The following is a 27,025-nucleotide window of genomic DNA, read 5'->3' as shown; positions in this document are numbered from 1 at the left end:
AGTTAAGGAGTCTGAGAACCCCTACATTAGGCCCAAGCTGGATTTAAAAGGGCATCTTTTTCCCCCTCTTCCCAGTTTTTTTGCTTAGTAAAGCTGTGTGGAAATTTCCCCTTGCTCCACCTGCATTGTCCAGATGTGCAGGACATGGCACAAACATTGAGACATCCTGCCAATGGAGAAAAACAAGGCCTCTGAGGCCCACAAAACAATGGGTTTGAACCTCTGAAGCTTCCCATCACCAGCCTTCCATCTCACCACAGTGTTCTAGCATGGACACTGATTTAAAGGACGAAGTGCATATTTTTGTTAGAGGATGAGCAATTTCACATTTGAGTTCCTTATGAACTCTTGGACAGTTCATACTGTCCATAAATTCTGACTGGACTCAGTGATTTGTTTGTTTGGTTTTTCTTCATTTGTCAATATGCTCTAGAACGGTTTCGTAACATTCTGTGCTTCGTGCACCCCCAGAATTCTGAACTGCTCATACATCCCCCTCAAAAATACAGATTTTTTTTTAATTTGGTCATTTTATTTTAATTATTATTATTTGCTACTTTCCTGAAATTGCCCTGAACATACATGGCAAAAAGTGGAACTATAAAAATGCTAAATTTCAAGAGCTCACAATCTAAAAAGATGCAGAAAAGACACTAGGGAGCAATCACTAAAAAAGACACTGTGCTGGATGAACAGGAACAGTCACTCTTCCCGTTAAGCACTTGGCCAGCACTTGGAAAAGACACAGTAAGAGCAGCCCAATGCTATCCTTCCCAGTGCCCAGGGAGGCAGCGGTGCCAAAATGGCTGCCACTGCATCATATGGGTGCCAGGCTAGCTCCAGGAGTCTACTCAGGGTAAAGGAGCATTTGCTCTTACCTTAGGTAACACAGCTGTGGTGCCAATGGGTCTCCTCGGCTTTGTGCCTGCTTTTTAGCAGATGCAGACTCGAGGAAGCTCATATCAGGCTGTCTGGCGAGGGAGGGAGCACAGGCTATGGCAACAGAATCTGCTGCGGCCTCCAACCCCCTCCCAGGGCTGATTGTCCCTTCCCCCACCCAGTTCCACCCTCCTGTCCCAAAAAGCTGCACTGCTGCCTGGCAGTGCTACTTACTGCCCAGTGCTCCTGCAGCAACTCTTCTTAGCGCTGAGGCCCAGCACCTGGGCTCCCTCCTCACCAGGTGCCACAAACTTTACAACACATTTGTGACACCTGGAGCAGGCAGTAGGAGCCACTGGCACCACAGAGAATAGGATCAGGCTCTAAGTATCACTTGTCACAAGTTATTTGTCCCAATTTACAGATTACTTTTGATTATAGGAACTCTGATGCATGGAGTCATTTGCTATCCTGGCAAGTATCTTCCATGTTCATTTCAGCGGTAGGCTATGTTTCCTTAAACGTATCAGTTCACTCTCATCATACGTATCAATGGGAAACCTCTACATATGCAAAAAATTCATGCTTTGCACAGTTTTGCATTTTTCTAGATAGGCAAGTATGCAAGTGATGCTGTTGTGCACAACTTATAACCAATTTCTGTACATCATGTTATAAGTCAGTGTAAGAAGTTCTGTGGCAATATTTGTGTAAATGAACAGATGCAACTAATTGAAAGGATCATTGATAATGTTTCTGGAGCTTATCTAGGAAAGCAAACATTCATAGCCGGAACTTGATAACACATATGCATTGGAAATAGACATTATATGCAAGTCTGAATGTTTCCAACATATCGTTTTGCATTTTTTTTTCTAAACAGAGGCAGCTCATGTGCTAAAAGGAGGGAAAGTGCATGATCTCTGCGTGCATGTAAACAGCAGTATTGTTTATTCATGGTCCAAATAACCATTCATTACAGTTTTAGGAGACCACAGGCACTTAACACCCCCCCCCCAGCCACAGTGATGCAAGAAATGTAGTAAATAAAGCTGTTCATTCGATTTCCACTCATTTGACTATCTTACTTGTGTATTGAAACAATCAGAATTTTTACACACCTCCAAATAGTTGCCATGTAGCTATAGCTGCTTCTTGTTTTCTCCATAGCTGTGGAAAAAAAACTTCCTTGCAGAAGAACATGCAGAAGAAACACTATATGACTGAAAAGCTGTTTCACATGTGATTAAAAGCCAAACAAAAGCTTCAGTCACCCAGAATGATTCCAGACACCTGGGATGTTGCCCACCACTGCTGCTGTGGTGCTCTGGAGTGGAAAAAAAGCCCCATACTATGTTCTGTGCATGGTTCTCACAAACCCAAAAGAGCAGGACTTTTGGTTTCATTTAAAGGGACCACCCCAATAAATAAGCTCCTTTGTTCACACAGTCCATTATTACAACTAAAAGTCCTGCACTTGGGGTTTGAGAAAACCACATCAACTCAGTATGGAGAGGGATGATCCACTTCTCACTCAAGTGAGCAGGTAGTGGATCAGTGCAGATTGCATTTATGGTGGGCTGGAGGGAGGTAGACTCAAAATGAAGTGTGCCTCACATTTGCCATCCCCTCACTCTTCTTGTCATCTACCACTGACTCAAGCCATATCAGATTGCTTCATGGTTGGGCTGACAGTGCTTCCAGATTTTCATCAACCAGCTCCCAGCATGGGCAATTAACTTGTAACTGATTGGTGGGATTCTACCCAGCTGGCAACCCTATTAGACTATCTTACGTTATGTAAGACATAAGGGATAAGATAAGAACACAAGATAAGGTTATGTCCTGAGGCCTGTGAGTGAGAAACAGTGATTGGAGAGAGATTGTGGGCAATGTTCTTGGAAGGAAGAGTGATGCTGATTTGGAGGATAGATCAGTACAAGAATAAAGAATAAAACAGATGAGAATAAAACAGAATAAAACAGATGATGGTAGGGATTTTCAAATTACAATTTAAGTATCAGCAGTGTTTTCTGAAATGATGAATTGGATGAAGGATGAATTGACCACTCCTTTGTTTACCACTACAATAGTTTTAGTAGTAGGATGATGAAACATGGAACCTAAGAAAAAATAGAAGACACCATAATCTAATGCTTCATATCTCCCCAAAGAGCCTACTTGGATGCTTATGAATGCATGTTAATTTTTCAGTCTTTCCCTTTCGTGAAGGGGCTGATTATAATATAAAGTCAAGCTCCGTGGTAATGTTCATAATTGTCAAGGAAGAAGCAAAAGGACAAGGGTCTTTGGAGACTAGCAGTCCAATTTGGATCACAAAGAGGGCTCTTTCTCAAATTACACTGTGAATTAAAGTGGTAGGAGAAGAGGCAGATGAGCAAAATCTAAAGAACAGTTTAAAAAGAACTGAATTCCAAAACCAAGCCCAGCTCCACACCATTTGTGGATTAGTATAATGTTCTCACCAGCATTTCTGAGTGCAACTAGAGCAAGGTCAAAGGGGGGGGGGGGGCTAAGAACACATAAAATGGACATTTGGGTACTTGACAGGAAAAACAGCCTATATAGGGAAGAAAGAACTAAAATTATACTTTGCTTCCAAAAATGAAGTATGTTAAGAAAAAACACCAAAAAGTCATCAGAAAGAACTTTATAACATAGGTACAGATGTTCTTTACTCTGCTATATTTAGTCATACGCAAATATCTGGTTTAACACAGACTCACTTTAGTACATGGTCATTTTTTCCCCTGTCCAAACAGTCTTTTCATTAAGGTCTCATTTATTGCAGATTCTGATTTTATGTCAGCCATTTCAAGATAGGTAGTACTAGTGGCTTCCAGTTAATGGGCACCAGGAGAGTTCCAGTAACAGCTCCACAAACACTGCTTAAAGAGGTGTGTATCTTCCTGCTGTTTCTAAGCAAGTCACACAGAATATTTGCCAAGCATTTAGGGTCTGGAGCGTTTACCTGAGTATTTAAAAGAGTAGCTAGTTGCAACCATGGAGAGATGCTACAGCTTAAGGTTCACAGGACAATCCTGCAGAATTGATTTTTCAGAGCTGGACAATGCATTCAGCCCAGTGTTCAACACCAGAGATCTCTAGCTACAAAAAAGGTCATTTCCAAGTGTAAAAGTAAAGCATTTTAAGTCTTGGCTCTTGTAAGAGATTGTCAGTTTCAAATTTTAGAAGTTTCCTAAAGACTAAAGCAGTGATTTTCAACCTTTTTCATCTCATGGCACACTGACACAGCACTAACATTTTCAAGGCACACCATCAGGTTTTTGACAATTGACAAGGCACACCTGCAGCCAGTGGGGAACTCACATCCCCCATTGGCCCTACTAATAAATGACCTTCCCCCAAATTCCTGTGGCACACCTGTGGACCACTCATGGCACACCAATGTACCATGGCACAGTGGTTGGAAAAGGGGAGATTTGAGCTTACCTGTGAATTCCCCTTCTCGGTGATCTCCATGGCAGAGTCAGTCCTTGACATCTGGAAGCTTCTCCCTCTCAGGCAGGCAGGTTAGGTTACAAAGTCTTCCTGATGGGAGGGGCTCCCTCAATTCCCCAGACTACAAAAGCCTCGATGGCCCCTCCCCAGATCAGTTCTCTCTTGGACTTGTTCAGGTAGATGTCCATCCTTGAAGTTCAATGTGTCGAAAAGCCATCTGGATGAACTCCGCCGACCTAAATCTCAACACTCTGAACCAAGAAAACCTAGGACCATACTGTACCCCAGTTCAGGATCCCAGCAAGGACCTGTCAGGGATGTTTCGTCCTTATCTTCTACCACCCCATTGTTTTGTGCTTGCTGTCTTTTTTTTCATATGCTTCAGGCTGTGAGGGTGGGTGGACTGACCCTGCCATGGAGACCACCGAGAAGGGGAATTCACAGGTAAGCTCAAATCTCCCCTGTCTCAGGTGGAATCTCCATGGCAGGGTCAGTCCTTGACATCTGGGAAATACCCAAGCTGTGCCTCCTCAAGGGTGGGAGCTGCCTGAAGCATCTGAAACTATGCTCTACAGCATGTGCCTGGCAAAGGCTGCATCCCTGGAAGCATAGGCATCTGCCTAGTAGTACTTAATGAACATATGGGGAAAGCTGCAGGTGGCTGCTCTACAAACCATCTCCAAAGACAAAAAATGCTCTGAATGCTAAAGGTAGCAGCACCCCTTAGTGAATGAGAAACTATGCCCTGAGGTGGCTCCATTCCATGAGCCCTGTAGGCTTCAACTATCGCATCCCTTACCCATCTGGAGATGGTGGATGGTGAAACTTTAAATCTCTGTTTGCCTTGTGCAGCAAAAAACAGCTTTCATATGACTGAAGGTAGAGTTTCTGGAGATATACTCCCTGTCCAGCACACTTCCAAAATGTGCCAATCCCACTCTCTAGGTTGAAAGGTTTGGAAAGACAGACAGGATCTGGTAAACAGAGAATTAACCTTGGGTAGGGTTGGTGAGGAGAACCACCCTGTTCTTCTGAAACAAACACAAGTCCTAGCTACAGAAAAAAGTCAATGCAGACACCCATCAAGATGATGTTATTCCCACTAAAAAAGGGCAGTTTTCTGGGAAAAAGGACAAGTAGCCATAGGCCTGAAAGGAGGCTGTGTTATTGCCTTGAGAACTAGACCTAAGTTCCACAAAGGGGCTCTGGTCACCAGAGGGGGTTGGTCAAGGCCACTCTGCTAGTGAATTTTCCAACATGAGGATAAGAAGACAGGAGTCAACCCTCTGGATACCCCAATATACATGAAATTGCGAATATTTATCTTATCAGAGTGGCTGTACTCAGACCCTTATCCAGACCCTCTAGCTGGCCCTCCTATCAGCAAGTAGGATCTTGAGAACTAACTCTCAATACCTTAAGTTAGGACAGTGTATCTTGCTCGAGCTCCATACAGTTAGCTGCAGCATCGCTTTCTTAGAATGGATGCTCGGATCCTGAGATAGTAGGTTCAGCCTGTGGAAGGTGAAAAAGATAGTATACTCAAGGGACTTTGAGGGTGGAAACCCCTTCCAGCATTATCTTTAGTAACACCCTTAGAACACCTCTGATAGGAAGGAAAGCATACAGAACACCTCAGGGCCAAGGGAGGTGAAGGGTGTTCACCCCTTTTGCATCTCCCTTGGAAAAGAATCTTATCAGCTGGTTGCAGTGTCGGCTTACACAACAGGTCTAGCCCCAGTGGCCTGAACCTCCTGTTCAGAAATGAAAACACCTGGCTGTGAATTTACCATTCAGCCTAGTCTATCTTCTGGAGGCTCAGCCAGTGTGCTTTGCTCTTATAGGGAGTAACCCATTCCCTTGCCCAAACAGTTGAGTGACAGGAAAGCCTTGAAGTGCCTCCTGATGTGCTGGAAAATACAAAGCACCCCATTTATTACTATAAGACTCACATATCAATCTCTGTTTCCCCATCAGTATAAGAAGACCTGTGATGGGGTCCTACTAACCTACTCCAGCTGACTCAAAGGCAAACCTGGCATCAGGTGCTGCATTATCTGTTAGACTTGATGCTCTGGCTGGAGGATGTACATTTTAGAGACCTGCCCAAGGGATGATGGGACTTAAATGTGGACCACTAAGATCTAAACTTGGAATGAACCTTGGGATGAAAGGATAGCTTGTGACCATGAAAGAATTGATGTTATTTATATTTGGAATAGTCCTTTCGGACAGTGGGCAGAACCTCTCTCTGAGTCCAGTTCTCAATGGGAACAGGATATTGAGCTCCTCAAAGGCTTTATTCCCTTCAAAGGGGAGGACACCAACCTGAACTGGGAACCTGCGTCAACATCCCAGGGTCGGAGTTGGGCATTTCTTCTAGCCACCAAGGCAGAGGCCATGGATCTTGCAGCAAACTGACAAGCATCAAGAGGAACATCTGTACAAAAGGCTACTTACAGAGCAATTTTCCTCAGCCCTTTCTTGACACTCCTGGATAGGATGTGGTCAGAAATGGCCAACTCTTCTGCCCCCAAAAAGGTAGTTTTAGACATTAGGAGGTTGGTGGCAGCTGCCTTGAAAGCATAAGAAGAGGTTCTAAGTCTCTCTTGAGAGCCACCTCTGTATCACAAGGGTCCCTCAGTTCCCCTTCGCCCTCCAACAGAATCGCCACATGTGAAGACAAGGTAGTAATGACTTCAAGTTTGCAGGGTAATCTGTGGCAGAGAACAAAGCTTACCAAGCAATTTGGAAGTATGTTTCTTCTGAGATGGTGTTGTCCACTCTGCTCCCGAGATGGACTTAAATGCTTCTGGAAGAGACACTCAGGTGACTTGGTGGGACCCTGAGGAAAAAACAGACACTTGGCCACTGGCCTGGTTACACTGGCAGAGGCAGAAGGTGACCCAGCCTCTGAACCAAGATTGAGAGACCTAGTTGCCTTAGGTAACAGTTTAGAAAACGACACTGGTAAAAGCCGGTTCAGGTAACTCCGTGTTAGCAGCTTCTTCCCCCAAGAGTTATCCTTCCTCTCTAGAGGATATGGAGTCTGATGTGCCCATTTCAAGAAGCCAGTTACCTTTAGTAGTTGGAGCCCTCTTATGTTGACTGCCCCTGTAAGAGCTTTGGGACGGCAGGGAAGATGAAGAGGATGATTAAGACTTGCACACCTTAGTGGAGTCCCCTCAGAGTTAGAGAAAATAGAACCCAATAAAGATTGGGGGGGGAGGTGAACACTGGTGCTTGAACCTATAGGACTTAAAGTCCTGTCCTCTCCCCCCTGCTGAGGCCTCATGAATTGCCTCAATTTGTCAGCCGCAGTCAGATTCACAAGCTCTTCAACCCAGCTTTGCACTTAATTTTGTGCTTCCTGGGACACTGGCAAGGCATCCTGTGCCTGGGGAATCCTGTCCTGGGGGAGAAACAGCTGCCCCAGGATGTCCCAAATCCCCTCTCAGGCCGATCTCCAGTCGAACCAGCACTTTCCCCAATGCTCTGGGGAGAGGGAACTTGACGTTGCGTACACTAAAGCAGAGACTTCAGGCATGTTGTCCCATGCCTGGAAGCCATGAGGGAACCATGAGTCACAAAATGGAGTCCTTAAGGCACTCCACAGCAAGCACTGTGGAGAAAAGGTGAAGCTTGGAACATGGGACAGGCTGGACGCCAAATTTAAGTCTGCCAGCTCCTGAACCCTCCGCCTCGCAACTTGAGACGAAAAGGGATAACAGTCCCAGCAGGATGTGGTGCCTCAGTCAGGGACAACTCTGTTGGCAGCCGCATGATTTCTTAGGAGTGCAGCCTCCATGCCTGATGGAACAGGCCGAAATCCCTCTCAGCTGAGATGCTGAGAAGAGGGATGGGCCAGGCATGAGCTAAACAATCCTCTAACTGCAGTAGCCGCTACTGAGGGAAAAATTCTGAGGTTAAATCCCCCCCCCAACATTGAGGGAATTAGTACTGGGGGGGGGGAGGAGAAAGCTCAATGGCCAGCTCAGGCTTAGAAGGGATCAAATCTGCATTGGGCCAGCAATCTTTGGAGGGTCGCCACAGCTGTGGCTGAGCTGGAGGAGACATTGGCCTGAATCACGGCCATTTCCTCCCAGTTGTAGAGGCAGAGAGCCTGGACCTGGGCTCTCAGATGCCTCTCTAGACGGGCTTGCCACCTTGCACAAATCACCCTTATTGAATCAGAAGATGCCTCACCTGGCTTCTGAAGGTCTGTGTCGCCCTCTGTCTGGCCCTCATGGGGTCTTGGCAGCAATTTACCTGCTGTGTGGTGCTTTGGCAGGAAACAGGATTGTCTTGCAGCAGCACTGTTTGAGCAGGAATAGGGAGAGTAGATCTGCCTTCTCCACACAGCTTCTGGGCGACAGCCTACTGCTGTGGTGCAGTTTTGGTGGGAAAAATACCACCCACTGCTGTGGTGCTGTCATCCACCGCCAAGAATTGCCCTCCAGCCAGGCTCCTATGCTGTTCCCAAAACCAGGGGGGAGCATGAGCCCTATAGTTGTCCAGCTGCATAAGGGGCAAGAAGCAACCCCATTTTCTGCCCCAACAAGGATGGCAGTCAGGGGAGCATGGCCAAGAATTGCTCTGCAGCCAGGCTCCTATGCTGTCCCAAAACCAGGGGGAAGCATGAGCCCTACAGTTGCCCAGCTTCTTAAGGGGTGAGAAGCAACCCCATTTTCTGCCCCAAAAAGGACAGCAGTCAGGGGAGCTCAGGCAGGACAGCTGCAGTCCTTTTCCTCATGACTTGTTTAAAAGTAAAGGGGCCAAAAACCCAGAAAAAAAGTTATGAAGGTCAGGTAAGCTGACCAAGAAAAAACCCAACCTACCATGCCTAGAGCCAAGGTCAGTCTGGGGAATCGAGGGAGCCCCTCCCATTAGGAAGACTTTGTAACCTGACCTGCCTGCCTGAGAGGAAGGAGCTTCTAGATGTCACCCTGCCATAGAGATTCCACCAGAGAATGGCTTGCCTAAAGCAATGTCTTTATGGTTTAAAAGGTACAGACCTGAAGTATGGCAAATTGACCAACAAAATTCAATCAAATGGGTGAAAGAATTATTTTGTCTTAAGTTTGCCTGGTTGTGTATTTGACTAAGAGCTACACTTGGACACTGCCAACACCACAGCCATTTTCCAAACTTGATTTCCTCATTTATTATGCAACCCTTTTCCTCCTCTTTTTATTTCAAATAAATTTAATTTCAACCCTTTATCTGCCCACAACTAGTTGAACTCAACCTAGTCCCATTCCTGAAACCCTACAGCACAGATGTGTTGGAAGAAGGCTTTTTATTGGGAGAAGGCTTTTGAAGTCAGTCTGCCTCTGCCGAACTTTGCCCTCATGGTAACTATGGAGTCTACTGATTTTGGTCCCAGCACAGGGACAAATCAGGGCAAGAGGGGAGGCAAGAGTACCAGGGCTCTGCCCAAATTGTCATGCTTCCTTTCGATGGAACCAAAGAGAAGGAGAGGGAAGGGCTGTACCCATTTGCAGAATGGGGTTAAAAGTTAACTCTGGGAATGAATGGGATTATCTCTTGGCTAATTTTCTTCACTGTATAATCTGGTAGGTTTCAAGTACTCCAACTTGGGAAACAGGAGGTTTCAAACAAGAACTGCCTTAATTTTAGTTTTGTCAAATTCACAAAATGATTCAAGACACTTTACACTCAGTAAATTTCTTTATTTAAATTAGTTTGCTTAGCTCATATTTAGGACAGTATCGAGATCCAGCTGTTTGATCATTTAGATTGGTTCAGAAAACAGACTTCAAATTGCCAAGGGAATTTGAAAAGCAGTCGGACTTCTCTGTAGTCACGACTCTGAGGTTAGTTACTCTACATATAATTCTGTTTATATAATTTAGTATAGAATGCACCATTCACTCAGCAATATACTCTGAAAATATACAAAAACTTACATAACTAAATCAGCAATGTTTGACAGCCATCTATTATTCAAACCAGCTCAAAAGATTAACTCCTAAAATTCCATTTTAAACTACAAACAGAATGTAAATTCCATATAAAGCAGATCAGACAACAATTTTTTCAATGAAAAAATTAGGGTATTAACTCACTTTACAACTTTGTTTTATGTTTATGTTTTAAAAGATGGCAATCAGTTAATGCCTGCATGTCTAGAGCTGAACTGGTTGAATTAACTTTTTAAAAAAACTATACAGTATTATTGCACTCCATGAATGTGCAGTATTTGGAAACATGCCAGCACTGAAAGGGTCTCGCATTAAGATTTTCAGGAGGAACAACATGAAGGCGAGGAGAGCATCCAGTCTGTACCAACAGCTTGCTGTCTTCAGTACAGGCCTTCATTCATTTCGTTCATGCTGCCTTTGGAAAGATTCACTTAATGTCTGAAAACACAGCAAGACAAACATAAATAGCTACATAAAGTAAGATCACTGCAAAAGTGTTCTATAGTGAGTTTAAAAAATTCATGATTTTTAGGAATATGGTTTTAGTTTTGATTGGATTTTAAAACTTGTAAGAAACCACAGGAAAATGTTATAGCTCAAAAATCTCTTATTTTGTAACAGAAACAATATATTCTAATTTTACACCATCAGACAATATACTCATGTAACCTTTCTAAAGAAAAGTTCTGTAAATACGTCATTTACTAAGGACCCAATCTTATTGGGTTCTAGAGGCTCCTGTATAAATTTATAAAGAATGACCAATCTACACAATGCAAATCAGTCTAGAAGATTCTTTAGTGCAGTTTCTCAACCAGTGGTACCAGTACCACCGGCGGTACTTGACGTGATGTCTAGTGGAGACAAGCAATGCGATGGGAAAAATAGCAATAGGAGGCCTGGTGGGTAGAGCTCCAAAGCATGCTTTATTGTGCTCAAATAACTTTCCCCTCCACCCTGAGCCCTGTACTGGTGTTTGTCATGTTGCATCTAGCCTCTCAACCCAGAAGTAACCAGTGGTGTCATCACCAAATGAATGCCAAAGCATTCATTTTCTGATTAGCAGCAAAATTATTCTGACATTTTCAAAATGTATGTGAAAGTCACTTTAATAATATATGGTGTGTACCTTCAAGAAATCAAGCCTAGATCTATCTATGACTTGGGAAGAATGTGTAGTGATATATCCAACAATAATGCACCTTTTGTAGAAAATAATGATTAAACAGGGTCTCTCTCAGTAGTGACGTAAACAGTCATTTAAATCAAATCCATCCTGTTGCATATCATGGGTTGCCAAGGAAAACAAACAATATTCACTTGGACAACACATTAGAGAAGTTCAGGAAGCCAAAATAATAATATAAAATGCATGTTACGTCACTGCTACAAAGAGAAGTCCTTTAGACAAGTGGAAAGGAGATATATTAAAGGAAAGATCTAAAGCTGTCGGCAAGTTCCAAAACCTCCCTCTGGACTAGAAGTTTAATGCATTAATTGATTATCATCACTTGCAAGTTACAGCTATCATCTATTTGATATTTAAAAAATCAAATATGGGGGCACCTATATCCATGGATTCAGTTATCTGAAGATTGGGTCTGTGGGCCCCCCCACACATGCCCCCCCTGCGCACCCTCCAGAGCTGAAAGGATCTCCACTACCCTTCCCTCTGGTGGGTGAGCCCAGCAGAGGCTGCGGACATCCATCTGTGGCCTCTACAGGACTCAGGTTGATTCTTTCAGACTTGGTCTTTTAATTCCTTATAAGGCACTAAAAACATCACTTTACATTTCACAGAGAAACCACAAGCCACTTTTTTTTTTTAAACAGAAAGGCTCAGTCTGAGCGTGGCAAAGGCCATGGACAGATGTCTGTGGCCTCTGCTGGGCTCAGAGGACTCTCCAGAGGCAAGGGTAGTGGAGATCCCCACAGCTGTGTGGGGGGGGTGTTCCTCCATATCCACAGTTTCACTTAACCATGGGGGGGTTCACAACGGAACCCCTATGGATATGGGAGCATGACTATATCTAACTGACCAATCTTCAAACCAACTTACAAGAGGTTTTCAGTACTGAAGGAAGGGGCTATGATCTATGATGAGGCATTTGCTCCACGTGCACATTGAGTTTCATTTCATTATCAAGGATTTGAACAAGCTGCTGCATGGAAGGAAGGTGCCCTGACTCCAGCTTTGACCAGACTGGAACATCTAGTGAAAGGACAGGAGGGAAAGAATGTAATTAGGAAGTTATTAGGGGTATGCACACTACCCTACTTTTTATAACATGTAGGAATAGCCAGCTGCTACTTTGATCATATCCACCCTGGGTCATCCAGAGTCAAACTACTGCTTACAAGTTTTTGAATGTTAACAAAATTAATCTGGACATCCTGCTTAAAAAGCAAAAATTCAAAAATTGTCCTTGGACAAAATTCCACACATGAAAATGTCATTCTCATCTTGCATACATGACACACAAGACATTTACACATGCAAACAAGTATAATTCTGTTTATTCTGCTGCAACACAAATGGTTCCTCAATTATACATGCACAAGAGTTTAAGGCAGCGGTCTCCAAACTGGACACCATTGCGCAACAATAACTCCCTCCCCATCCAAAGCATCTCTTACTGTTCTGCTGCTTCATTCTTCACCCATGTGAGCATAAGGATGCTCTGGACAGTTGCGTCTATGGCCTGGACATCCTGATGCAAAGCCTGCTGGGACGTGGGCCACAGAAGCAACTGCCCAGAGTGTCCTTATGCACACATGGGTGAAGAACAGAGCAGCAGAATGGTAAGAGCTGCTCACAGAGGGGAGGAACTTGGGTGGGTGCCAGATCTGCCCCTGGGCCAGGGTTTGGTGAGCTCTGGTTTAAGGTGTCAGTAAAGATATGAAGGCTGCAAAGGTAGCCCGAGGAAAAGACCATTTTTATTTGCTCTTAAGGTTCCCAAGTAAGAAAAACTGGAAAGCTGTCAACTTTTGACAATAACTGCCATCTGCGCAAACACAGGAAAGGTAGGGGCAAAACTGAGTCTCTGACTGAGCTCCACCCCCATAGTTTCTAACAGGCAGCCCAATCCTAATGCTGTTTTCAGTCAGTGCAGTGGCTGCTGTGCTGGCTCAGTGTTGCAAACATGCTGTAAGGCAAGTTTGTGACTATGCTAGAGCCATCTGGGCTGGCAGAGAGGCCAGTGTTGGATAAGCAGAGCCAGATCTGTTTCCCATGCTGGTCAGCATAGGTAAGTTCATGCTGGGTGGTGCAGGAGGTGGGAGAGGGTGCTGGGAGGGCATTTGGTGGTGAGGAGGGGGCGCTATTGGGTGGTGGGGGAACAAGGTGGTGGTGGGGGAACAAGGGGAGGTTCAGGCCCAGGAAGAGGATGGGATTGGTGGCAGCAGCGCATGCTGTTTCTTAATCCCCTCCTGGCCTTTAGGTGTTACACAAGCCTTTATGTCCCAAAATGCAGTTGCTAATATTACAAAAACTTTAATGGGTATAATTCACACAAAGTTCCCCTCAAAGGGAAAAAACACTCAACTGAACAGCTTTGTGTGTCTTAGAACTCACCATTTAAAGTTATTTCAAATGCACCTGTTGACATACATTGGTTCTCAATCATGTTGCTTAGGAAGAAAACCATCATACAAGCATAGACCTAAAGAACATTAATTAAGAGCATTAGTATTAGCAACTATCTTTAAAACATGTCATACATTATCAGGTCCCCACCATATTGTTATGCAACTGATGCTTTTAACACTTGGTGCACATAATCCCTCCTGGGTTCAAGACTATGATTAGAATTTGCCTATTATCATTAACTTATATACCTAGTAGAAAATGCATCCTAGCAGACTACCACATTCCCAGCAGACTACCACATTCCCGTGTATAATATATACTAAATGGTTACAAGAAAGCCACTATTTCTAAAATACAGCCTAAAATAAAGGTGGGCAAACAAATGTTCCAGATATTTGCAGTTTCATTATTATTTGTTCTAAAGCTGAGTTGCGTCATTCCCTTTACATCAATCTGTTCATCAATCTTTTGCACTATACACCAGGCATGAAATGATGCAATCTTTAGCAATGTGGCACTGTAAAAGCTCATAACCAAAAGGGTAAGTTTCAGCTCATCATAAAAGATTACATTTCTCTTGATAAGCTACTACAAGGTCACAGATGAACCCTTCCCTTTATTTGTGGGAGCCAGTGTCATGTAGGAACTACAGCAGAGCTTTACTTTTAGGGGGTTTTCTTTCTAAATACCATTTTTCCAGGTACCACTTTTTGAAGTGCCACCCGAAATGGCAGCTGAGTGGGCAGCTTGCCCCACAGCTGGGGCTTAACTTAGCATCCTCCTTCCCCAAACCATGCCTCTTCTGAAGGGTAAGAAAGACAAATCTTGCCCACTGGTGCACCACTTCCCCAGCCATCTCTACTTCCACTGAAGTCAGACAAGGCATAGTGCCAAATGAGCACCATAGCTGTGGGGTTAAGTACCACTAGTTGAAAAGCACAGAACTACAATGTTGAACTTGGGGTAGAGCTGGGTTCAAATCACTACTTAGTCACAAAGCTCACTGGGTAACCTTGGACAAGTCTCTTTCTCAGACTAAGCCTATTTCATAGAGCTGTCATCAACATAAAGGGCACGGGGGGGATGTATGCTTTCCTGAGTTTCTTCAAGGAAGAGCAGAATGAAAATGGACCAACGAATTTAAAAACGAGTCCTGGTCATTTATTTCAAAAGTTTTAGAATTAAGGAAGTTGAGGATATTACTAATACCAGAAAAGGTGGGAGAATTGAGTTTCTATCATAAAAGTGCTCTACACTACTCACATGGCAAAGTTGCACTATGTTCTCCCAAGCAAACAAATAGTAACACCTGCTTCTGTACTGTTGCCAGCAGCAGTGATTTCCCCAAATCAGAAACTCTTATTTTTATAGGAGCTCAAAAGGCAAATTATTCACAAACAGCAAGACAACTTATTTTCAGCAAAAGCATGTTAAAGGTCTGTTAAATTGAAGCAAGCATTCATGTCAACAGATCTTCACTTATGCAACGGCACAGTAAAATCATCCCCAACAACATTAGAAAATTATTTATAGAGAAGTAAACTTTGTACCTTATTTTCTTGGCCCCACTGCCAGATACTTGGAGCTTGCATGCCAAAGAAAGCAAAAGGATCCTTGCCAACAATAATGAAGCCTATTAACACTATTTTGAAGACTGACAGGAAAGATGCTATATGTCTGTTAAAAGAAAGAAACATGTCAATCTCTGGAAAGGTTGATACCTAGTTTTATCCAAATCCTAAAGACCAAAATTATGCTACATCTACATCATCAGTCTTCACTTAAATGCAATACCTAAGAGCATTATATTCAGTTAAGCGAGTTATCATGTACCTCAGCACTCTGAATTATTATTTTCAAATTGTTAAGTATGACAATACCATTATAAAACACGCTGAAAGACATATCCATTGTTATTTTATATGCTTCACCATAATGCTCAGAGTAGCTTCCAAGAACACAGTCTGAAACAACTTTAACATTACTGGCTTGTTAGTCAGGTGTGTAAAGTCTAGCAGCCCAATCTAGGAATCTATGGTGTTCATGAAACTGAATGCTTGCCATAGGAATTGTTAGTGAATTGGTCATAATTAAACAACAGATTGAAATTACAAGAAAAATATATTTTAATATGCCAAAACTATTAAGTGTTTATTTATCACATTTTAATTCATAATTGACTTACCTATAAATAGGCTGAGGAAGATAGTTCTCCCCTTCAATGCGGATGTCTGGGTACCGCTGGCTAATAACCCGCATGTACTCCTCAAACACCCGCCTGTAGCCTCAGGAAACACTGAACAGAAATATTTTAGCACAATTAACTTAAAGGTCTCCTGCTCACTCACAGTTCCACTTGCTACCACTCCAAACAAGGGTATGATCACACCTCTCTCCTCTAGCATGCCCCTCCTAAAAACCCACCATTTCTTTATGACCATTTTGTCTACCTAATCCTCTTCCCAACTGTAACCAAGTTTTAAGAACACATAACTGCATTTACCAATAACTTACAACTTATGCAAATTTATACAATAACTGTATAGTTTAGGATCAGAGAAAGTTTCCTTACACAGAGTTCACACTACTGGTCCACTAAGGTCAGTACTGTTGACACTGGCTGGATGCAACTCTCCAAAGTTCCAGACATACATATATTTTTTACTGCCCTACCTTAAGATACTGTGGATTGAATCTGGATTGGATTACTGCATGCAAAATAGGCCTTCTCCTTCAAATTCTATATTCTCTCTCTGGCTCAAAAGCCTGACATGGGGCTTTTCTAGTCTGCACCAGCACTTTAACTGACAACTCCAAGAAGCCCCATTGAGCAAGGGTTTTATTCGGGGTAAGGAGATGAATGTCCTCTTATTCCAAGGAGACCACCAGCCTACTCAAACCCAGAACAGGTTGCAGTGGTAGCCATTTGGCACTGCTGCTCCTGAACTGGATTAGGCTGTTAGGCTCCTTCAAATAATTCATTTCCAAAGTTATTGCTCAGAACTTAATAGCTACTAATGATGTATACAGTACTATTTAGAAGGGCCACTAACAAGGAACCAAGATTATATAAGTGAAATGTTTATTTAAAATGTCTCTGCTTTTTTTTCCCCCTTTGGTCCCAACTGCAATGCGTTGCTATGCTGATGTAACACTGGTACACAAGAGAAGTAACAATGCCTGTTAAAAATAGTAATAAATAGGTGGAAACATTCTTGAGTTTGAAAGTTTCACTAGCACAAGCAGCATGAAAAATGTTTTTAGAATAAAATGCTAGGACATATCATGCATCAAAGAGAAAATGAGGCCAGGATGGAGTATTGTGTCCAGTTCTGGTCGCCGCATCTCAAAAAAGACATAGTGGAAATGGAAAAGGTGCAAAAGAGAGCAACTAAGATGATTACTGGGCTGGGGCACCTTCCTTATGAGGAAAGGCTACGGTGTTTGGGTCTCTTCAGCCTAGAAAAGAGACGCCTGAGGGGGGACATGATTGAGACATACAAAATTATGCAGTGGATGGACAGAGTGGATAGGGAGATGCTTTTTACACTCTCACATAATACCAGAAACAGGGGAATTCAGAACACTCCACTAAAATTGAGTGTTGGGCGGGTTAGGACAAAAGAAAATATTTCTTTACTCAGCGTGTGGTCGGTCTGTGGAACTCCTTGCCGCAGGATGTGATGCTGGCGTCTAGCCTAGACGCCTTTAAAAGGGGATTGGACAAGTTTCTGGAGGAAAAATCCATTATGGGGTACAAGCCGTGATGTGTATGCGCAACCTCCTGATTTTAGAAATGGGTTATGTCAGAATGCCAGATGCAAGGGAGGGCACCAGGATGAGGTCTCTTGTTATCTGGTGTGCTCCCTGGGGCATTTGGTGGGCCGCTGTGAGATACAGGAAGCTGGACTAGATGGGCCTATGGCCTGATCCAGTGGGGCTGTTCTTATGGAAATATTGCTTGAACTTCATAACTTTTAACAACTCCTATTCTACTAATCAGGGGTGGGCAAATATTTTGGTAGGAGAGCCACATCATCTCTTGATACTGTGTGGGGGAGGGGGCAGGGGAAAAAAGAATTTGCATTTCAAATTTGAATAAATTTATATAAACAAATGCACCAGAGATGGAACTCTTATGAATGAATGAATTTTACTAAGTTTATTTATAATACATGTGAGGACTATAATACAAGTATGTAGAACCACATGAGAACTAGGAACTGTTTGCCACACACCTCTTGCACAGTAAAAGCATACAGACCAAGCCAGAAACACATGGAGACATAAGTTGATTAGAGGCAATTGGTGGTGTGTGTGTGTAAAATAATGCCCAGAGAAAAGCAGAAAACACATGGAGTCCGTAAAACACCTCGTTCTACCTTGACCTGCAGCTTGCATTTGATGGCCATGACCAGCAGTTGTGGGCCAGCGCAGGCTTCACCAGTCCCCTATGGGCCAGAGGCTCATTGGAGTCTGGGGGTTCCCTGCAGACCAGATGTGGGGACCCCCCAAGGGTCACAAATGGCCTCCAAGCTGGGATTTTCCCATCCCTGTACTAAATAGTTATTTTTAAAGAAACAGGCCCAGAACTTTAATTACCCCTCTAAATTTTGTTTGAATTCAAATCCACCATTCATACTAAGATCAGAACCTCTTTCCAAAAGTTAAAAAGTGTACTAATAATTTTGTTCCTATCATAGAGAACCTAAGAATTTGGAAAGACAAGTCAGTGTTTATTACACTCATGCGACAGTAAAGAACTTGGAACTTTAGCCATCAATAGAGTTATTTGGAAGTTCCACTAATAGCACAATCCTATGCATGTTTACTCACAAGTGAGCTTTAGTGAATTCAGGAGGGCTTGCTCCCAAGTAAGAATGCACAGAATTCCAGCCTAAGGTCACACTCCTATGCATGCTACTTGGAAGCAATCTATTGAACTCTATGATACCCACTTCCATGCACAAAACTGTACTGAAAGACTATCATTTTGTATACCTAAGAATTAGCCCAACTGATCACAGAACTTACTTCCAAATAAGCAAGTACAGGACTGCACAGCATATTCTTTATTTAAAACTGTTAAGTGCAAATTTTAGATTCTTTCCCTTAGTAGACACTAAACATTATGAATGAGCATCCAAAAGAAACATTTAACTACATGATTTTAAGAAAAATTTATGGAAGCTCCATTCACAGCAGACATGTTAGATAACTACACAGTACAATTCTATACATGTTTATTCAGAAGTAAACCCATTATATTCATTAGGACTTAAGTTGCAATCCTAGCTGCACTTACTTCAGAGCAAGTCCCATTGACTATAATGGAACTTACTTCTGAGTAGATATGCATACTTTAGGCTGTTACTCCCTAGGGAGCATGTCTAGGACACTAAACAGGATGTGTGATCTATTGCCCTAATCACTGTAAAATGAAAGGGAGGGAGTAGAAAACCTTTGTACTGCCTCCTTCAGTGTAGGACACACCACTGTGTGTCCAGCCTAACACACATCATTGTGAATACATCTTCCCTCATCACCCACCTATTCCCATTCTCTGAACTGGTTCCTCCATTACGCTGGAGTACATAAAATCCTTAATTTTATCTATTGTGCACGCGCGTACACACACACACAGTCTCCTCCCTATTCTTCCCCAAACAAGTGCCACCACCTTCCTGTCTGGCTTCTTCCAACCTTAGTCCATCATGCACTAACCTCACCTTTTACTCCCGAACACCTGTGTGCCATTCCTACTCACCTCAGGCTTTCAACCCACCTCAGTGCCCCACCCCTATTCACCCCTCAAGGTTCTCCATTCTTCCTCCCACAGGTTTCCCCCTCCTTTTGCATATATTCAAAGTCACCACACTCTCAGTACAGTACTGCTGGACTCAGGACTGAGGTAGTGCCAGAATCTCTCTGCCATCAGTTCTCTACTCTCACAATACCCCAGTCACATTCCCCACCTTCCCTGCTTTCTCACATCTTCTTATTTCTTTTATGTTGGGTGACCCTTTACAGAGAGAAGGTCTCTGCCTAGGGTTACCAGATACAAAGGGGGGCAGAGTGCCTATACCTTTAACCATAGTATAGAAGAGGGAATTTTGGCAATGGCAGTTTTTTAAACCTTTGTGTTAAGCTGCACCTGCCAAGATTCCCTCTTCCATACAATGGTTAAAGGTATAGGCACTTTGTATTTGATAACCCTATGACAAGAAGTCTTGGGTCACAGGCTGGCACATCACTGTCTCAGGTACCAGGAGATCTTGGGTTAGCCCTCTTACTGAATGCAGGTATTACTCTTAGCACCAAACTAGGTGCAGTGACGGCAGAAAGCCGTTTCATCCATGTGTCTGTCCCATTCACACATAAGAAGGAGCGAATCTCATTTTAGCAGCCAAAGAAGAACGTACAGAGAGGGTTGCTAACAATCCAAATGACCAAAACTTGCCTCCTTTCAGTCAAATGCTTTCCTCTATGCCCAGCTCACTTCTGGTACTGGGGAGGCCCTGCCTCCAGCTCCAAGACCTGACACCTGAAAAGGCATGCCAAATACTGACTCCCCTTACCAGATGATGATGTACTACTTGCAATCCCCTCCCTACTCTGCCCCTCCATTTGTATCTCTTAACCCTATCTCTGCTCCGACAAAGCATGCAGTCTGCATCAAGATCTTGACTGCAGGGGGTGCTCTACCCCCATGTCTCACACTCAAGGCAGAAGTTAAATGTAAGAACATAAGAAGAGCCCCACTGGATCAGGTCAAAGGCCCATCTAGTCCAGCTTACTGTATCTCACAGTTGCCCAACAGATGCCTCAGGGAGCACACAAGACAAGAAGAGACCTGCATCCTGGTGATCTTCCTTGCATCTGGCATTTTAAGGTAGCCTACTTCTAAAATCAAAAGATCGTACATAGTCATCACAGCTTGTATCCTGCAATGCACTTTTCTTCCAGAAATTTGTCCAGACCACTTTTAAAGGTATCCAGGCCAGATGCTGTCACTACATCATATGGCAAGGAGCTCCACAGACTAACAACATGCTGGGTAAAGAAATGTTTTCTTTTGTCTGTCCTAACCCTGCTGACACTCAATGTTAGCAGATGTTCCCTGCTTCTGGTGTCGTGTGAGAGGGACAAGAGCACCCCTGTGTCCATGCTATGACCATATCCTGTGGCAAGGAGTTCCACAGACACTCAGTTTCAGCAGCTGTCCCCTGGTTCTGGTGTTGTGTGAGGGGGAAAGAGCACCCCTCACCCACTTTATTCGTTCCCTGCATAGCTTTGTGTGTCTCAGTCATGTCCCCACTCAGGCGCCCAGTGGCCCCACAATCCCTCGTGGACCTGCCCACGGCTGCCCCCGTTCCTGAGCGAGGAGATTCCCCTCAGTCCCCCGCGCGGGTCCCCGGCCTGCTCCATCCTCGGCCCCCTCCTCCTCAGGCCCCACTCGCTCCTTCACCCCCCCCTCGCAACCGAGGCCTGAGGAGGAAGCGAGCCCAGGCCGCAAGAGGCCTGGCGCAGCGCCCGCGCCCCTCCCCCAGCGCCCGCGCCCCTCACCAGATCTGGAACTTGAGCAGCGGCCCCGTGGCGTAGGCCATGCGCAGCTTCCTCGCCGGTGGGGCCCCGTCCGGCTGCGCCCACGCCCCACTCAGCCCCGCCGCCAGCAGCAGCAGCGCCGCCAGCGCCGGCCTCATCTTGCCGCTGCCACACAGCTCCACGGACGCGCCTTGGCTCTCCCGCTCCCTCCCCTCAGGCACCAGCCGCAAAGATCATGCGAGCCGGCGGCGGCCGAGTGCGCATGCGCCACGCTGCTCCTGCACCCGTCGCGAGAACAGGCGCTTCCCCAGCCAGTTTCACCGCGCTACGGTTAAAAGCGCCGCGCCCTAGACGCTCGGCTGTCAATCAAGGGAACTGGGCGGTCCCACCAGAATACCTCCGAGAGACGGTCGTTTTAACGGGAGCAACTGACATGGCTGCCCCCAAAGGGTCCTGGGAGTTGTAGTTCGAGGAAGCTCAAGGACTGAGGGTGGCTGAATACCTCAGAGACAGTAGTTTTAACGAGAGCAACTGACGTGGCTCCCCCCAAGGATCCTGGGAGTTGTAGTTCAGGGTGGTTGCTGAGCATTCCCCTCATAGGCTTCTCCCTTCTCACAGAACTACAAGTTCTAAGTTTGGAGTGCTGTACACACAGCAGGGGTTCTCAAACTTTTTAGCACCTGGACCCACTTTTTGGAATGACAGTGTGTCAGGACCCACAGGAAGTGATGTCATTAACCCGAAAGTGATGTCATTGCTGGAAGTGACATCATCAAGCAGGAAAATTTTTAGCACCCCCCCATACCACAAAATTAAGTAGATTAAAAGTTTACAATAGGGAAATTTTTAACAACCCCATACAACAACATCAAATTAAGTAAATTAGTTTGCAAAATTAAGTATATTAAAAGTTTACAATACATGTAAGTTTAACCCTCCCAAGCAGGGGCTCATCCCAAACATCTCAAAGGCTGCAGTCCTACTCACACTTACCCAGGAGTAAGTCCTATTGACTATCCTTGTTGAAAATATATACACAGTAGCCTGTTAAAAGTACAGATCTGTGACATTTCCCCAAATGCAGTCACATACCATGGGAATATCAAGTCTGATATATTAAAAATAATATACACATTGAAATGGATGGGGACCCACCTGAAATTGGCTCTCAAACCACTTAGGGGGTCCCAACCCACAGTTTGAGAAACACTGAATAGAGAATTGCTGCTCTAAGGATGTGTGCATTGTGTCTATGGAGGCCTGGAGCCTTGTGGCAACAGTGCAATGTCTTTACCTCAAGAACTACCATATGTACTGTAGTACAGTACTTTTTTTCCAAATGAATGAATGAATGAGGGCCCAATCCTATCTAATTTTCCGGTGCTGGTACAGTTGTGCCAGTGGGGTGTGCGCTGCATCCTATGGTGGAGGGGCAGTCACTGGGGCCTTCTCAAGGTATGGGAACATGTGTTCCCTTACCATCGGCTTGCATTGTGCCTACACCAGAGCCGGAAAGTTGGATAGGATTGGGCTCTGAATCATTTATGAATATGCAAGAAAATAAAAGGGTAAGCTTGCTGACACCATCAAGATGGGGAACATAAGAACAGCCATGCTGGATCAGGCCATAGGCCCATCTAGTCCAGCTTCCTGTATCTCACAGCGGCCCACCAAATGCCCCTGGGAGCACACCAGATAACAGGAGACCTGCATCCTGGTGCCCTCCTTTGCATCTGACATAGATAAGAATGTCTATGTGAGGGAGTGAGGAGTGAGGAGACTGGGAGTGAGGACCCAATCCTATACAGTTTTCCAGTGCGGGTGCAACTGTACCAATGGGGCATGCACTGCATCCTGTTGGGGGGGGTGCAGTTAGAGGCATCCTTAAGGTATGGGAACATTTGTACCCTTACCTTGGGGCTGCATTGCAGCTACACCAGTGCTTGAAAATTGGATAGGATTGGACCCTCAATTTGCCTTGTTGTGGCCCTAGTTTTATGCAGTGAACAAATCTAGCTTTTCTTCAGTACACTTGCTGGTTTCAGGTTCTGTCCCCTGTGGTATATTCAGAGTCACTGTAAGGCAAGGCCAAAGGGAAAAGCCAAACTTATGCTTAACAGGCCAGAAGGAAATACAGTAAAATGTCATGATGTTTTGTTCAAATGTATGTATGAACCAAATGTTATGTTATGTTATGTTATGTTAGAGGGGAAATATGTATGTTAGCATGTTCACAAGCACAGTTGCCAAGAAGAGTTTGAATCCATTTTACCCAGAAGCCTTAGGGGGAAATGCAAAGGGTAAATAAGTTTGGAAATCCGGTTCGGGACTCCTCATCCCTATGGGATGAGGATGGGGAGGTTAGAGAACAACAAGACAAAGGCAGAGTAGGAGAAGAAATTGGGAAAGGTAGCGTGATGGGATGTGATAGACGGTTTGGCACAATGAGAGGATGCGGGGACAAAGGAGCGAATAAGCAGCGCATCCTGGGGCATTCCGTGTACAAATGCTTTTATGCGAATGCCCGAAGTCTACGAGCAAAGGTGGGAGAACTGGAATGTCTGGTGACAAGGGAAAATATTGACATAGTGGGCATAACGGAAACCTGGTGGAATGCAGAGAATCAGTGGGATACCGCAATCCCGGGCTATAAACTCTACAGGAGGGACAGGCAGGGGCGTGTTGGAGGTGGGGTGGCCGTTTATGTTAAGGAAGGGATAGAATCCAGCAAAGCAGAGATTGAATGTGGGTCCGACTCCACCGTAGAATCTCTGTGGGTTAAATTACCAGGCTTGTGCAGCGATGTAATACTGGGGGTATGCTATCGTCCTCCAGACCAGAAATCGGATGGGGACCTTGAAATGAGGAAACAGATCAGGGAGGTGACAAGGAGGGACAGGGTTGTAATCATGGGGGACTTCAATTATCCTCATATTGACTGGGTCAATTTGTGTTCTGGTCACAATAAGGAAACCGGATTTCTTGACGTGCTAAATGACTGTGGCTTAGATCAGCTAGTCACGGAGCCCACCAGAGGACAGGTGACTCTGGATTTAATATTGTGCGGTACGCAGGACCTGGTTAGAGATGTAAACGTTACTGAGCCATTGGGGAACAGTGATCATGCTGCGATCCGTTTTGACGTGCACGTTGGGGGAAGAATACCAGGCAAATCTCTAACAAAAACCCTTGACTTCCGACGGGCGGACTTCCCTCAAATGAGGAGGCTGGTTAGAAGGAGGTTGAAAGGGAGGGTAAAAAGAGTCCAATCTCTCCAGAGTGCATGGAGGCTGCTTAAAACAACAGTAATAGAGGCCCAGCAGAGGTGTATACCGCAAAGAAAGAAGGATTCCACTAAATCCAGGAGGGTGCCCGCATGGCTAACCAGCCAAGTTAGAGAGGCTGTGAAGGGCAAGGAAGCTTCCTTCCGTAAATGGAAGTCTTGCCCTAATAAAAAGGAACATAAACTGTGGCAAAAGAAATGTAAGAAGGTGATACTGGAGGTCAAGCGAGACTATGAGGAATGCATGGCCAGCAACATTAAGGGGAATAATAAAAGCTTCTTCAAATATGTTAGAAGCAGGAAACCCGCCAGAGAAGCGGTTGGCCCTCTGGATGGTGAGAGAGGGAAAGGGGAGATAAAAGGAGACTTCGAGATGGCAGAGAAATTAAATGAGTTCTTTGCATCTGTCTTCACGGCAGAAAACCTCGGGCAGATACCGCTGCCCGAACGGCCCCTCCTGACCGAGGAGTTAAGTCAGATAGAGGTTAAAAGAGAAGATGTTTCAGACCTCATTGATAAATTAAAGATCAATAAGTCACCGGGCCCTGATGGCATCCACCCAAGAGTTATTAAGGAATTGAAGAATGAAGTTGCAGACCTCTTGACTAAGGTATGCAACTTGTCCCTCAAAACGGCCATGGTGCCAGAAGATTGGAGGATAGCAAATGTCACGCCTATTTTTAAAAAGGGAAAGAGGCGGGACCCGGGAAACTATAGGCCGGTCAGCCTAACATCCATACCGGGTAAGATGGTGGAATGCCTCATCAAAGATAGGATCTCAAAACACATAGACGAACAGGCCTTGCTGAGGGAGAGTCAGCATGGCTTCTGTAAGGGTAAGTCTTGCCTCATGAACCTTATAGAATTCTTTGAAAAGGTCAACAGGCATGTGGATGCGGGAGAACCCGTGTACATTATATATCTGGACTTTCAGAAGGCGTTTGACACGGTCCCTCACCAAAGGCTACTGAAAAAACTCCACAGTCAGGGAATTAGAGGACAGGTCCTCTCCTGGATTGAGAACTGGTTGGAGGCCAGGAAGCAGAGAGTGGGTGTCAATGGGCAATTTTCAGAATGGAGAGAGGTGAAAAGCGGTGTGCCCCAAGGATCTGTCTTGGGACCGGTGCTTTTCAACCTCTTCATAAATGACCTGGAGACAGGGTTGAGCAGTGAAGTGGCTAAGTTTGCAGACAACACCAAACTTTTCCGAGTGGTGAAGACCAGAAGTGATTGTGAGGAGCTCCAGAAGGATCTCTCTAGACTGGCAGAATGGGCAGCAAAATGGCAGATGCGCTTCAATGTCAGTAAGTGTAAAGTCATGCACATTGGGGCAAAAAATCAAAACTTTAGATATAGGCTGATGGGTTCTGAGCTGCCTGTGACAGATCAGGAGAGAGATCTTGGGGTGGTGGTGGACAGGTCGATGAAAGTGTCGACTCAATGTGCGGCGGCAGTGAAGAAGGCCAATTCTATGCTTGGGATCATTAGGAAGGGTATTGAGAACAAAACGGCTAGTATTATAATGCCGTTGTACAAATCGATGGTAAGGCCACACCTGGAGTATTGTGTCCAGTTCTGGTCGCCACATCTCAAAAAAGACATAGTGGAAATGGAAAAGGTGCAAAAGAGAGCGACTAAGATGATTACTGGGCTGGGGCACCTTCCTTATGAGGAAAGGCTACAGCGTTTGGGCCTCTTCAGCCTAGAAAAGAGACGCCTGAGGAGGGACATGATTGAGACATACAAAATTATGCAGGGGATGGACAGAGTGGATAGGGAGATGCTCTTTACACTCTCACATAATACCAGAACTAGGGGACATCCACTAAAATTGAGTGTTGGGCGGGTTAGGACAGACAAAAGAAAATATTTCTTTACTCAGCGTGTGTTTGGTCTGTGGAACTCCTTGCCACAGGATGTGGTGATGGCGTCTAGCCTGGACGCCTTTAAAAGGGGATTGGACAAGTTTCTGGAGGAAAAATCCATTATGGGGTACAAGCCATGATGTGTATGCGCAACCTCCTGTTTTTAGAAATGGGTTATGTCAGAATGCCAGATGCAAGGGAGGGCACCAGGATGAGGTCTCTTGTTATCTGGTGTGCTCCCTGGGGCATTTGGTGGGCCGCTGTGAGATACAGGAAGCTGGACTAGATGGGCCTATGGCCTGATCCAGTGGGGCTGTTCTTATGTTCTTATGTTCTTATGAAATAGAGAATACAGGAAAATCAGAATGAACTGTAATTGAACTTTCTAAAAGTACAAGGAATAGAGAAAAAACCTTCCTAATTAAGAGAATCGTAA

At 44.7% G+C, this 27,025-nt stretch overlaps 1 protein-coding gene across 1 annotated transcript; it reads right to left on the bottom strand.

The window, feature by feature from the left end:
• Positions 1–10,034: 10,034 nt before the first annotated feature.
• Positions 10,035–21,755, bottom strand: SELENOT (selenoprotein T). The gene is made up of 6 exons (XM_066620297.1): positions 21,463–21,755; positions 16,082–16,192; positions 15,447–15,573; positions 13,882–13,969; positions 12,367–12,519; positions 10,035–10,745 (listed from the first exon to the last, which is right to left on the bottom strand). Exons 1-5 carry the CDS (start codon positions 21,597–21,599, stop codon positions 12,395–12,397), a joined length of 588 nt encoding a protein of 195 aa, XP_066476394.1. The 5' UTR covers positions 21,600–21,755; the 3' UTR covers positions 10,035–10,745; positions 12,367–12,394.
• Positions 21,756–27,025: the final 5,270 nt, after the last annotated feature.

This window comes from Tiliqua scincoides, chromosome 3 (genome assembly GCF_035046505.1).
Source record: "Tiliqua scincoides isolate rTilSci1 chromosome 3, rTilSci1.hap2, whole genome shotgun sequence".
Lineage (NCBI taxonomy): Eukaryota > Metazoa > Chordata > Lepidosauria > Squamata > Scincidae > Tiliqua > Tiliqua scincoides.
The sequence above is the reverse complement of the archived record's forward strand: the minus strand, read 5'-3'. Positions and strand labels throughout refer to the sequence as shown.